Source organism: Thermobia domestica, chromosome 15, assembly GCF_964235325.1.
Source record: "Thermobia domestica chromosome 15, izTheDome1.hap1.1, whole genome shotgun sequence".
Classification (NCBI taxonomy): Eukaryota; Metazoa; Arthropoda; class Insecta; order Zygentoma; family Lepismatidae; genus Thermobia; species Thermobia domestica.
The window spans coordinates 90,350,175-90,365,068 of NC_137468.1; the positions used below are offsets into that span (position 1 = coordinate 90,350,175).

General features: G+C 33.6%; 1 protein-coding gene across 3 annotated transcripts in view; it reads left to right on the forward strand.

Moving 5' to 3' along the window:
* The window catches only part of LOC145671136 (UPF0415 protein C7orf25 homolog), a 62,498-nt gene that overhangs the window by 32,026 nt on the left and 15,578 nt on the right, over nucleotides 1-14,894 (forward strand). For all 3 annotated transcript variants that reach the window (XM_081739938.1, XM_081739939.1, XM_081739940.1), the window contains 2 exons: nucleotides 1,348-1,705; nucleotides 8,945-9,210. In XM_081739938.1, the coding sequence (XP_081596064.1) occupies nucleotides 1,348-1,705; nucleotides 8,945-9,210 (624 nt within the window). The remainder of the gene's footprint in view (nucleotides 1-1,347; nucleotides 1,706-8,944; nucleotides 9,211-14,894) is intronic.

Below are 14,894 nucleotides of genomic sequence, written 5' to 3' on the forward strand. Positions count from 1 at the left end.
TGCCGGGGAATTAAAAAGTGTCCGCTAGGAAAAGTTTCGTTGTATATAAGTAGGTACTTTTGTAATACCATTATAAAAATAAATATTAAAATGAAGTTGGATAAGAAAGTTCAGAAATCAGAGGGTATATAAATGCTGTGTTACACTCTTGACATTAAAAGAACTTCTATCACCACTGATGTTCGAGGAGGAAAATTTTCGCTTTAACGTCTCACGTTTATACCCTTAGGATAAAGGAAACGGACGATAGATATAATGTAAGAATTCGTGAAATGGGGAAATTTGTTCAAAAAGATTTTTTTTTCCCATAAAGTACCAAATTGTGACTGAAAAATATTATCGTTATGTCATCTATTTAGATCGAAATCCGGACGCTGAGCTACATCGTCCATTCACCTATACGTAGCTCAGAAAATAAACATTAGTAGTGTGGGGGCTAATATCTATACTTTTAACAACTTCAATCAATAAGTTCAAATTAGTACAGATAAATGACTTAGTTGGAATTGACTTAATTTATTAAATAAAACTCGAGATATCAGATCTTATTAATTAGTCAAAACTGGCGCTGTGACCTTTTGCTACTTAATGGATAATGACTAATCGTACTCAAATTCATGGGTGTCTCTGGCGGGGGGGGGGGGCGGGGGGACGCGTTCCCCCAATATTTTGAAATACGAAATATTCAATATTTTATTTTCATTTAATTTATTTAGATACTCACTAGCAGTTAGATCATTTCCTTTGATGCCCCCCCCTCAAAATTTTACATGCCAGAGACGCCAATGCTCAAATTAAGAAATGAAAATTTTGACGGAAGAAAAGATTGGCAATTTTGAGTCGAATATAAGCAGCGTATTATTTAGTCATGAGCCAGCTCTGTACTCACCAAATTCCTTCGACTAGGATGATGAAGTAGATCTTGCCTCTCCAATGGACACACGTACACTCTTTCGAGTTCTCTACCGAATCAAAACACGTACCTTCTTTCCCTAGTTTTTGGTGGCGTCATTTTTATTCTTCCGCTTACCTTAACACTGCAAGAATTTCCTAATCGCTCGGAGTAGGAAGTATTTATCATTTAAACCAACACATTGCTACACAACATACAGTTTGTTTCCTATAGAAGGAATGTTCTGTCTGCACATTATTTTAAGTTGATATATGACTTTCTTAATTGATCTAAAGATACTTGAATGACCTACTAACACCAGTCTGGGAGTTGAACTTTATTTCATTTAAAATATAAATAATTCACAAAGTATTGAGATGATTGTTATAATATGTTTTCCTTTTTATCAATTAATTTCTATTAATTTCATATTAAATATGTCGTTTTTCTTACAGATCACGTTTGTATTTTCGTGTGGAATAGAGAATACTCTAGGATGTATGTTAGAAGAAAAGGGTGTATGTGTTGATGGAGAGAGACTGTCTGATAGTTGTCAGTGGACGGAGATAAGTGATGAAAGCAGTGACTTGTCTGAAGAATTGAACACCTTAACTGTGGCGGAAGATCAAGAAGAATCAACAAATAAAGTGTTAATGACGAAATTAAATCTAGATGTAACAACAATGATAGCTTATGTGTCATCGTTGACAAACGGAAAGTGTCACTTCGTGTTCAGGGAACCTCTTTTAACTTTACAGGCCGAATGGGAAAGAAAACAACCTGTAAAGCCAATATTAGATGCCTTATTTGAAGGTACATCGAAAGTTTACTATTTTTGTGGCCTTTCTTAAATTAGTAAGAAACGGGAAGTAATTAAATGGTAGCATAACATCATTGCGATTATAATAGATAATTGTGACAGAATTGTGATTATAATAGATAAAAGAACAATTTCCAAATACATTATTTAATGTATATATACAAGGTACGGAAAAAGTCCCGGAACGGTCCAATATATCGCGAAGTATAAACATCAGCAAAACAAAAATAACACGTACTAAATAATTTTAAAAAAGCTATCCAATGATAGCAAACACAACCCCCTATCCCCACCCTCTTCGGGGGTACGAGGAGTAACTTTAAAATTTTAAATGGGAACCCCTATTTCTTATTGCATATTTGGATTCTCCAGAAAAAGTAACAGTGGTTTTACCCAAAAATTGAAAACAATGTCTCCGCAGGTGAAAAAAAAAAAAAAAAAAAAAAAAAAGTGAACCAAAAGTTACGAAAATGCCAATTGTTAGTCTCGTTCTCTGTGGCCGTACAGTTACCGTATTGGATTGCGGAATCAAATGTTCTGAGTTCGATCCCCGTTCAAGGCAATCTTTCTTTTATTTCCCCAAATAAATTCCATACGTTTTAACTTCAATTAGTACTTTTTTGAAGTTACATAGAATACAAATTTCGATAATTGTTTTGCAAACTAGCTTTATGAAGTAGTTCTTAGCAATAGGGTTAGAGTTCATAGGGTTATTTACAACGAAAATAAACCATTTTTATTGCTATTTGTATTTTTTTGCAAATTAATAAATATGGACAAATACATTATTTTTATCGAAGTTTAAATGTATGGATTCATTATTTGGATATAAAAAATTCACATAAAAAATGTTACTCTGCGCAGGAATCGAACTCACGACCTCTGATTCCTCAGTCCAGTACGCTACCCGTATGGCCTCAGAGTACGACACTAAGAGGCCACTTTTTCATAACGTTTTGCCTCCCCGTTTTTTTGTATGTCGATTCAAGTGCCATCCGTGAAGGCACTGTTTACGATTTTGAGTGAAATCACTGTCACTTTCTCTGGAGAATCCAAATGTGCAATAAAAAATGGGGGTTTCCATTTAAAATTTTAAAGTTGCCCCCGTACCCCCGAAGGTTGTGGGGATAGGGGGTTGCCTTTGGTATCACTGGATAGCTTTTTCAAAATTATGTAACACGTGTTATTTTTGTTTTGCTAATCTGTATATTTCGCGAGATATTGAACCGCTCCGGGACTTTTTCCGCACCCTGTATATATATATATTGAGAGAGAGAGAGAGAGAGAGAGGACCATTTATCGTGATACACCCTTGTAACTTTTAAATAGATTCAAAAACGCTGAAATTTTGTCCCCTGCGAACATTGGAAAGGAAATATTGTCTGATATCTACTCGCAATACCAATAAGTTGACAGTGTTGCCAACCCAACATAAGGGGACGTGAGGCAATTATGGGAGATAAATGTAAATCGTAACTTTAACTGCTTATATCCCAAAATATTACATCTTGTTTTAGTTTTGACAAATATCATAATAATTCTGTATTACTTCTATAGTATTTGAATGAATTAAGAAGAAAAATCTCTAACCCCTGTAAGAGAAATTTCAGAGTTGTTTTTTTAAATTGCCAACTGCCAGAATTGCCCCAACCCTCGGAGAATTATGGGAAAGTTTCCTATATTTATATTGCACTGACTTTAGAGCAATCATGACATAACCTGTTTTAGTCATTTAAAATGATGTTTCAAAGTCTTTTCTATTTCTATTTATAGGGAAGTTGCAAATAAGAACAATTTAACTATGTGAACTCATAAATATGCTTTAAAACTCTTAAGCTTCAAGTTATTTTAAAATATCTACAGTCCCTGTATATTTTGGAAATTGTAAATAGCTATATGGTCAGCTACCTTAAGGAACTTGCTTACAGCACAACATAACTAGCCACATCTCATTCAAAATCTGAGTCCGAATCTATTGGGAGGATTTCCATCGAGCTGGAAAAGTCAGAGAATTTAGCTTACTGATAAAACTAGGAAATAATGAGAGAGTTTTAAGTATAGATTTCTTTTTCACAACCCATATCTATTTGTGCTTTACCCAGCCATTTGGTAGAGGATATTTTATAAAATGAATTAGTTCGTTTTACAAAACTTCTCTAATTACACAGACAGTATATATAGATACTCATGTCCAAAATTATTGTCGAATGTCTATAAATATGTTGTTGTAGAAATATAAGTTGATAACGAATTTGCCTGGTATTCCTTATAATGTTAGTACGTGTATGATCGACAAAGATATGACTGTGGCAAATTTCACGTCAAAAGAGCAGTAAACAAGAACAATAAAACGAAAATAAAACTTTCTTGTCCATTTAGCAACATTTTGTTTCACTCATTCTAATTTTTGTATCTATAATCCTTTTACTATGAAATTTACCACATACACATTTCCCGATTATAAACATAGTATCAGTATTAAAAGAACGTTCCAAAATCATTATCAAATTATATTCTTACAAGAAGACAGTTATAGATATGCTACAATCATTTTGGACATGAGTGTACATGCACTTGCATAGTAAGTGAGAAACTCCTTGGTCGGAAAATTTTCTAAATTGACCTGGAAAAGTCAGGAAATTCGTGCTCGCCAAATAAGTGAGAACCCTGATTGGGAAAAGCTTATCTTTATACTAGAAACTCATTAATAATTTTTCCTGTCATTTCACTGTCTTCTACTATAATTGGTTCATATACATTTAGGTTACAAATATCCACTTCACAACATCAACATCTAAATCGAAGTTCTTTAGTTGTAATGTAGGTATCTTTGTCACAGACATTTACAAAGACATCCAAATTCACCCAACCTTGAACAGGGTTCCAATAAGAATTGGTTTGATACATTTTCTTCTTCGAACTTTATATTTTTGCTGAAAGGGAACGCTACCATAATTCCCCTATATTATAACAAAATGGAGCAATTATAGAATCCCTGTCAAATCATACAATTTATTTAATAACTAATGTAATTACTTTTTATTTTATATAGTAAGGGCTGGCGTGAAAATTAAAGTCAGGCAAAGTGTTACGAAATTTCTGTGCGGCAGATGGAAGCAGTTTTTATTTCTTTTGTTGCTTATAATAGATACTAAGACCATATATAATTTATGCTTTTACAGTTTTTGAAAATAGTTCTTTGAAAAAGTAAAAAGTTTCAATTCCTTGTAACTTTGTTCCTACTTATTCAAAATATATCATTTATGCTTACCTTGTGTTGGTATTTGCCAAACAACACATATTATACTGAATTAAATTATCAAATTGAAATAGATAGAAATTGTAGATCCTTACCATAATTGCCTCACATCACCCTGTATTTTTCCTAACACAATTGGCACTACGTCAGGCTATTACATATTTCTGAAGTACATGTTAAGTGAAAACTTAAAACACCACACTAATTATTCAGTGTTAGAAACTAAGAGGGCTACAATATCACAAACATTCAAACTTTGGAAGTTTTCAGAACAGTATTAACGCAAGTGAGATGGACGAGATAGTACACATTCAAAATGCCTTAGTGTCGAATACTGTGATTATATGATGTATTTCGAGTAGCACTAAGTTACAAGATACTGAAAATTTGACTCCTTTCAAAAGACTTTATTTCGAAAACTTCTTACACAAGTATCACATCTGATCACATAATAGTTTTCAACAGTTTTAAAGATCATGTTGCTGTTTAAGCAATTTGATATCTCAAACCGTTCTGGAGATAGAACGAACAATGGTGAAGTTTGCAACACTACTTAAAATTATGCAATTCGAGAACTTGCAGTTATAACTATCGTTGTAATGTTAAAGAAGCGAAGAAAAACAATAGTTGTTTTGAAAGTTCCAACAAATATGCTCTTTTAGGCGACCAATGTTTTTCACATCTCCGGAATCGTATGAGATATCAAATTATTATAATCCTTATGTCCATTGAAAACCATCTACATGATTGGATTTGGTACTTACCAATGCAGTTTTTGAAAATAGTTCTTTGAAAAAGTAAAAAGTTTCAATTCCTTGTAACTTTGTTCCTACTTATTCAAAATACATCATATAATGACCAAAGCATTCGACAGTAATGCACATTGAATGTGCATTGCCCTGTTCATCTTACGTTATTACTGTTTTAAAAGCCTCCAAATTGCTTGTTTTTCAATGTTTGTGATATTGTAGCATCGTTAGTTTCTAACACGGAATAATAAGTATGATATTGTAAATTTCCGTTGACTATGTAGGTTTGAAGTATGTAATAACCTGACGTAGTGTCATTCGACAAAATATAACTGGTTGGCAACACTGTCAATGTAATGATATTGCAGAATGTGTCTGGTGTGTGTGTGACAGTGTCTCCCTGTCACTATTTGCATGATACGAAATTTCAGCGTTTTCTGTGTATTAATTTAAAAGTTACAAAGGCGTATCGAGACAAATGGTCTACCCTATATACAGGGTGTCTAAAATCAATATATACACTCTTTAAAACAGAATATCTCAATAATTAAAGCATGTAGGTATAAAATTTTATAGTATAGTATTCCTTAAGGACGTAAATGTTAAAAATGACAAACTTTCGCCGCAATACATCATCGACAACGATGTATAACAGAGCGGCATACCAATTGTATTGTTTCTAATGGTATAGCATTAGCCCAATTCGCTCTCTTAGATCTTCCAGTTTGTGTTTTTTTGGCGTATACTATGTTCTTTACAGTTCCCCCAAAAAAGAAGTCTAGAGCTGTTAAATTCAGAGATCGAGGTGGATAGTCCACAGCTTTTCCTCTTCGTGCCATTCATCTCTCAGGGAATGTAAATCCCTCACATCAAGATGAAGTGGGATGGTGCCTGTTAGTCCAGATAAAACTTTGTAGAATATAAATTTTAGATTAAGCCTAAGCCAAGCTTAGTTTTGGAGAGGGAATGTATAATCTGCAACTGTGCCACAAATTACTCTTAACTTATATTCACAACTGAGTACGACATTCATAAGAGTACGTTCCTAAGCTCTGAGTTAGGCTTAAGCATCTGAGCGAAAGTAAACATCAACACACTATTTACTCAAGAGATATTTATTACTCTACATTCACATTCCATATGCGAGTATCTGATTCTAATCGTGCCCCAACTAGTTTTCATATATTCATATTAACATAATGAGAGAAAGAGATTCCACTACATGAGAGAACATACGAGATCCCATAAATCCTAACTCATCTTAATCTGATTGCAGTGCTCCATGATTTGTTTTACACAATATCTATCTTAGCAATCTACATTCTATGTAGAGACATGTGCCAGCATTCCGTAACGTTGTGTGTCAGCCTTGTAGCCTGATTCCCAACAGTGCTCCTTTCTGTTGAAGGTAATCCCTATCTTGATTATCAAATATCATTTACGTCCGTAAGCTATACAATACCACAAAAATTGTGTGCCTACCTACTTTAAGATATTTTGTTTTAAAGAATGTATACATTAATTTGAGACACCATAGGGTACGTCATTGTAGCTCCATGACGCAACATAATTGAGAGTCAAAGCCATGTTCACAAGAAGCTACAGAGGAGTACAATTAAGGTAGTCATGGTAAGTCCTTAAAATCATCTCATAAAGCGCGTTTGCAAGAATTTTATAAGATATCCTAATGCAGAAGTTTACTTTGATGTGATGGCATTTCAGAGATTCCAATTTAACTAAAAGACACGAAGGAATGCAGAAAGAAATTACTCTAGATTAAAGACACCATCCTGATATTTTCTTCGCATAAATAAGGGAATTCGAGATAACTATATTTTAACACGCCTGCTAGTAGAGAAAAAATACAGTTCAATTAAATCTGCAGTGTGATTCAGTTCTAAAATTATATATATGACTTAAGTGAGGTCAAGTGTTCTCTAACATAGGCTTTTTAAGTAATATACCCACAAGAATTTCCTTTAGAACTATAGGGTGTCCAATATACAATGCAACCCGGAATTTGGGATAGTAGAACTTTTGAACCGGAAGCAGTACACTAATATACCAAAATGAAGCCTTGTTCATGCATATATTTTTAAACTAAGAAACAACGATTGAAGTGCACTAGGAACCACACAGTGTTGCCAGATGTAACCGAAGGTGTAAATCAATATTTTTACAAGTCGCGTAAATTGACTCATAACTCGAACGTATGGGATGTTCTGTCGTTAATTTTTAGTTTGTATAGTTGGAATATCTTGGATACTATGGAATGGAAAAAAAAAAAATATTTCCACCGATAACTAATCGGATAAGGCCTCTGTAAGGGGTTACTAGGGAAAACGTGGTTTTCATAAATTAACATTCTGAATTGGCAACAGTGATGATGTTTCAGTGCATCAAAAGGTGTGCTAAGGATCTGTCTACATTATGCAATTCCTGAAAACAATGAAAAAGAAGCTCTGAAATTAACGTAATAAAACTTTTACTTACATGCACCCGGCAACACTGTTATTCATTGAATCAAAACGGGGGCACTTCCAGAATCTGCGTAGAACTGACAATTGAGTTCGTGATGAATAGCAATGTTGTTCCCGGAACTATACTAGTAAAGATGATGGTACATATGGTAAGATCTCACTAAAAATAAGTTGAAAAATTAATTTCAGTTAATATGAATCAATGTGCGTGTACAGTCATGTCCAAAATGATTGTTGCTTATCTAGCATATCTATAACTGTCTTGTTGTGGAAATATAATTTGATAATGATTTTGCAAGGTACTTTTAATACTGTTACTATGAGTATAATCGGGAAATGTGTATTTGTGGTAAATTTCATAGGAAAAGAATTATAAATATGAAAATTAGAATGAGTAAAACAAAATGTTGCTAAATGGACAAGAAAGGATTTTTTTCGTTATATTGTTCTTATTTACTATTCTTTTGACGTGAAATTTACCACATATATGTTTTGCCGATTATACACATACAAATATTATAAGAAATGCCAGGCGAAATCGTTATCAAATTATATCCTTACAACAACATACTTATAAGACATGCAACAATCATTTTAGACACGACTGTACATGTAAACGTGTAAGTAGATATACACGCAGCTGTAGCTGTACGTCTTAACTCATTAACTTAACTTATTATTTTTATTATTATTATTATTTCGTAGTTTAAAAATTAAACTAAAGCTGTACATTCTCTTTTTCAGGAAAAGAGCTATTTTGTTGTGAATCGGCAGCAAGGGATTTTATGACGATTGTTAATACTTTGGGTGGTATAGAAGAGAAAAGACGAGCCATTAAGCTGATGGAAGAAGTCACAGTAGTTCCTGATCAACTCTCGTCTAGAGCGGAGATGCTAGAATTAAGTGGTAAAGTCAAGAAACGTTCTCGTATTATTTTTGGAACGGGAGATAGCTTAAAGGCTGTGACTGTAACGGCAAATGAAGGTTTTATACGAGGAGCAAGAAGTCAGGTAAGAAACAGGAAAGGAAAGGTAAAATGTAGGAAAACAGTCGTGATGATAATTTTCACTTCTCTGATTTGAGTTGTCCAGAGTATTGAAAGTAGATTCACCGAATGTAAAATCTAATTCAGAGAAGTTCGTAAAACTAAGAAAAATGTTAGGAAAGTTGAGTGTAATTTCGACATTAACAATAGTAACGTGATTGGTTGGCTGAACTTACTCGACTCACACATACGAGACTTACCAATCGTCTGGAAATTAGTTTTTATTATGTAATATATTGTGAGAAGAAAAAAATGTTGGCTGAATCGCTAGTAAAACCATGAAATTGATAAATTAAAAGAATATAATAAGGTCTTGCTTTTATTTCATAAGAATAATTTATTTAGATAATCTTTAATGCCAGGATAGTTTACTAACAGAAGCCTTTATTTTATTTTGATAAAAATTCGTGTTGAAATGTTACAAAACTTTTGCTTGTTTTATAAAATATAATGTTGAACAATCACTTTTTGGTAACATTGACAAGAATTGTATATCTTACACAAAAATACTAGAGAGCGTATTCAAAGTCAGCCAATTTATACAGGGTAGCGACTTTTCTTTATTCAATTGTTTATTATTAGCGAATTATTTTACCACTTTTGTTACACATAGGTAATATGGGGAAAGAAATCATATAGAATATGTGGTAAAGAATGCATCAGAGGAATTAAATTTTTGTTTCTGTATGTACTCCAACAGTCTGTGCTCGAAATTGTTCATTGAGCCTTTTCGTGACTCCATAATTGTCGTTCGTACCTTTCGCGTGGGAAATCTGGATGCGATTCCTCTTTAGGAGCTTATGTGTTTCGGGACACACGTTAAGCTGTAGGTCCACATATCATATAGCCTCCGTTTTGAAAGGGACGCTAAACTAAATTGTGCATTGTTCTTCCTTACGAAAACGATTTCTTGGCGAATGGAATTTTTCAGCTTGTACTTGCTATTTATGTGGTTAGTTTTGTAAAATTCACTGTTACCCCTCAGAAAGTATTCATAAATAGGTCGGGACCACGAGGCATCCAAAGGATATTACAAAAACGGGAGATAACTTTTTTGCTGCTCTCACTAAGTGTAGCGTTGTATTATCCTAGTGCATCCTCATTTTCCACCATTGATCTTTCGTTTGAGCAATTCTAGAAAGAGGATGTTGATAAGGATTTTAACACAGCGCGTCAGATCTCATCTTCCAAGAAAATAAGAGCTAATGATCCCAAGTTTGATAGCGCCACACTACACTGTTACTTCTATGATAGAGATGTCTTTGATGTAGTAGCTATTATGCTTTCCAGTACTTTTCAGTTTTGTTCGTATGTATTCATTTTTAGTAAAGCGAAAATGTGCTTCAGTTATTATTATCGTCGTATCTTCACTAAGGATGTTGAACATCCTTTTAACAAAGAACTACCGTTCATGCTAACGGTAAGTGTCCACGCTTGGATAAATTTCTAATTGCATTTTTATGCTAATTTGAGAAAATTGACATCAAAGTTGGGATATTTATATCCAGTGGCGAGGCTTGAGGGGAGATAGGGTAAACAGCGTCTACCCTTTAGAATTTTATATGTATTAAGCCTAAATTACTAACTTAAGATTTTATAATTTAAAGATTCTGAACTTAAAATTTCCTATAATTTATTCTGAGCTTTTTTATGCTTCCATATGAAAGACAGAAAGCAAAGCGTCTCGCGAAACCTTGAACATTATTCCTCTGTTGCACCCATTAAACTTGCATCAACCTATAGAAGCGTAGGAGAAACAGCCACGTGAGAAGTTCGCGCTGTGTAACAGTACGTGCGAAAAGACGTTTGCTGTTTTGTCTACGTTTACAGGGCTGTCTATCTTGTGTATTTTAAGCTGGATTTGTAAGTAACAGAAACACCGCTATTTATTCTTATTTGTTTCTATTTTAAACCATCTTTCGAGCTTCCTCTATAAAATGTTAAATTGTAATAACGTACCCTTCAAGAGCATTATATATATATATATATATATATATATATATATATATATATATATATATATATAGTTCCTATGTCTCCAACATAAAAAAAAGACCCTTAACGGGAAAGTTGAGATGTATTGGCAATTCTATCACTTTTATATTTTTCGCGATTTTCGGGAGAGTGACAAGTACTTTTACAAGTCCCGGTAAACGCTCCCCCTAAGACCTCCTTGGTTTGAATTAAAAAAAAAAAAAAAAAAAAACCGCTTCGTCTTGGTCTGGGGTCTAGACCAAAGTACCCATGAGCAATTTTGGTAACTCGGTCCACTGGTCTGGTCCCCACGCCACACAAAGACAGACAAACACACAAACAACTCTATTTTATTTATAGATTCTTCGCTCAATAATTGTGCAGATGAAAGATTTGAAAAATACAAAAATCTAGTCATTGTAGAACTAATAAATTATAGAAAATTTAGTATGTATCAACAAATTCTTCCATACGGCAAACTGAATGATTTGATATCTGCCTTTCCTAATAGTTTTCGCTCAGATCAGCTTAAGAATGAACTTATCAACTTATGTCCCGATAGTAACGAACACATTTCTCTTTCCGAATACTTGAAATATATTCTCAGTAATGAACTTCAAAGCGTATATCGGTAAACAACAAAGCTGCTAAATATGGTATTGAACATTCCATCAACTTCAGTTTTTTTTTAAAACATTCAACAGTGCCCTGAAAAGACTGAAAACTTACTTAACGAACAGCATGATTTTTTTAAAAAAAACTTTACAGCTCATTTCTAAGGTATTTAGACGTGACTATGCCTAAAGAGGGTATGGAGAAGTGATGCCCCCATTTCTAGCAAATGTGGTACCATTCAGAAATGTATACTTCGAAAAAAAAAATACTATACACAAAATTTCACTAATTATAAAATTTTATACTTAAAGGAACAGAATAAACATATATTTAAAAAGAATATTGAAAACTCAAGCATTAATTATTATTTATAAATTATCAGGGATCGTCTTACCTGGAATAGTGATTAGTGTATATCAGCATCCTTTATACAGTACGAAATATCAGAACTAAAAATAGAAGTAAGAAACAAATACCCTATAAATACTATATCTATCTATATCCACTGAATTCAACGTCCTCAAATTAGTATGAAAAGCGCAAGTAAAAATTTATCCAAGCATGAGCTTTATATATATATATATATATATATGTATAACGTTGGCATGAACAATAGTTTTTCTGCCATTACTTAAAATCATCTTTGAGCAACTGTTTTGTAGATTTAAGTATAAGTATTTATGTAGGATTCGACGACATCCACAAAGCTAAAGACTGGCACCAAAAGGGCTTCTCGAAATTCTCAGGATTGCCAGTCTCTCAACATTTTTAGGCGTACTCAATCGGAAAGGCCAGGTGGTTTTATTTTCACTATAGTCTGTTTTTCTAAATGTTTCAAACTACTTGAGAATCTTGAGAATTCGGAAATGTTTTCATGTCAGTCTACGTTGAATTTTCTGCGGAAAGACATTGAACGGCAGTTGTAGATTGCTTAGTCGCAAAATAATTTTCGACGAGAAATACTTGATGTTCTTAGTCCACGATATCATGGTTGTTGTCTTCTAAAATATCATAATTTAAAACTGCCTGTTAGCAAGAAGCAGAACTTACCCATCTTTCTGTTCTCTTGTAATTGGAATTCCAATTTGTTTCCTCTGTCGCACCATTTGCATAGTACTTTGATCGTAGAGTGACGTGAAGTTTGGAAGTTAACTAAGGATCATCACACTTGTAAAACATAAATTCTACCCACTTGCATTATACAGCTGGAAGCTCAGAGGATTAACTATTTTCTACACATGTTTAGGGAATGTTAGGAATTATAATAACCTGATAGTATGTAGGTTATAGTCTGTGGTTTTTGGACAAACAAGCAAACAGACAAAAAACAAACACGGGCAAAGTTGTTAAATCCAAAACAGCGGAAACATCTTTTACCAACAGCTTGACAAACTTCTGGCTCTTAATTATATGTTTTATAGAACATGGCTTATATATGCGAACACTGATTTGACTCTGCTGTAACTTTTGATTACCAGTTGGTATGTTTCGTTTGCACATCTGTAGTTCATTTTGCAGACCAGATAGTATCTTGTTTAGCTAGTTTTTGTGCAATCCAAGTTTTAAAGTTCGATTTATCTAATTCATATTTGAGCATAGATTTCTTTCTTGTAACTGCGCCAGTATCGTATCTTTTTTAATTGATTCAGTGAGAGAGCGATATGGATTTTTAAACTAGTGTGTATACACTACAAACTCTAAATGTGAACATTAGCATTTCTCTTTTATTACACCGTAACGAATCACCCGATACGGAATCTCGTTAAACATCAATCTAGTTCTCACAAATATAATTCTAATAATCTTTTTTATTTCATTATTAGGTTTCAATTATTTGATTATCAATTTACCTTTTATGAAGCAATGAGTGACGCCCCAGTGCTAGAAATAGGGTAGTCAGAAGTAGGGAGTGAAGCGCCAGAGCCAGAAATTGGGAGTACGTTACAGAGCCGGAAGTAGAGATAGTTGAGTTGAGTTGATTTTGAGTTTAACGTCCCTTTCTGCAGCGAGGCTATATGAGACGTGGACGTACTGATTAAAGTGAAATCTGAACATGAGCTATCCGATAGTCAGAAGCAGGGAGTGAAATCCCAGGAGCACAAGTGTAGAAATGAAATGAAACCTTTCAGTATAACATCCCATGATCATGCCCGTTAGGCTAAGGGAGACGGATGATTAAAGCAAGTGAATGATAATGGAAGAATTGGTGGAATGGCAATACGGGAGGAAATGGGAGTACCCCGAGAAAACCTACGGACACGATGTTATCCACCACAAATTTACTTAGCCGGAGGTAGAACCAGGAACCCCACGCACCAGAAGTAAGCGCTCTAGGCACAAGTGAAGAGTTGATGTTTCTAAGAAGTTAAAAATAGCTACACCTACGAGTTTTATTTTATTTTATTTTTTTGTAAGAGTGAGCCAGTTTGGGAATTGTAATAGGTTTGGATTAAGAGTGCTAAGGAAGAACAGTAGCCTGATAATATGTAGGTTACAATCTGTGGGTGTTGGAGAGATATTCGAATGAAGTTTTATATATACACTGTTATGTTTGTAATCACTTATATTTAAATGTTTATATATTTTATAGATCTCTTGTTGCAGTGTGGGTACACGTACTACCATGAGCAAAATAAATGACGCGTTTCTTTATTTTGAAGTTTTTTGAAAATATCTCCGTTTTCTTTATATGTTCGAAATTTCGGAAGGTTTCCCCAGCAGGACAGGTTAACAACAAACCCGTTTTTAATATTTGTGTTAGATATTAGCTTAAAATAAAGAAATTAGAAGCAAAAAACATTAAATCGACAGAAATCTCGAGAATTACCAACTCTGCTAAAGTGGGAAATTTTCAAGAACACGAGGGAATTCTGCATTTCAACACGAAGCAGCGATATCTATGTCATTGAGAGAAATGTGGATTAAATCTACAAACTAAACTTTTAACGAATATTTCTAGTATGTCTTATTATATGCATTATCTGCAAACTCCAAATATATGAATATATGCTAAATATTAACATAAAGATAGAGCAAATAGTGGAAATTATCTATGGAAAA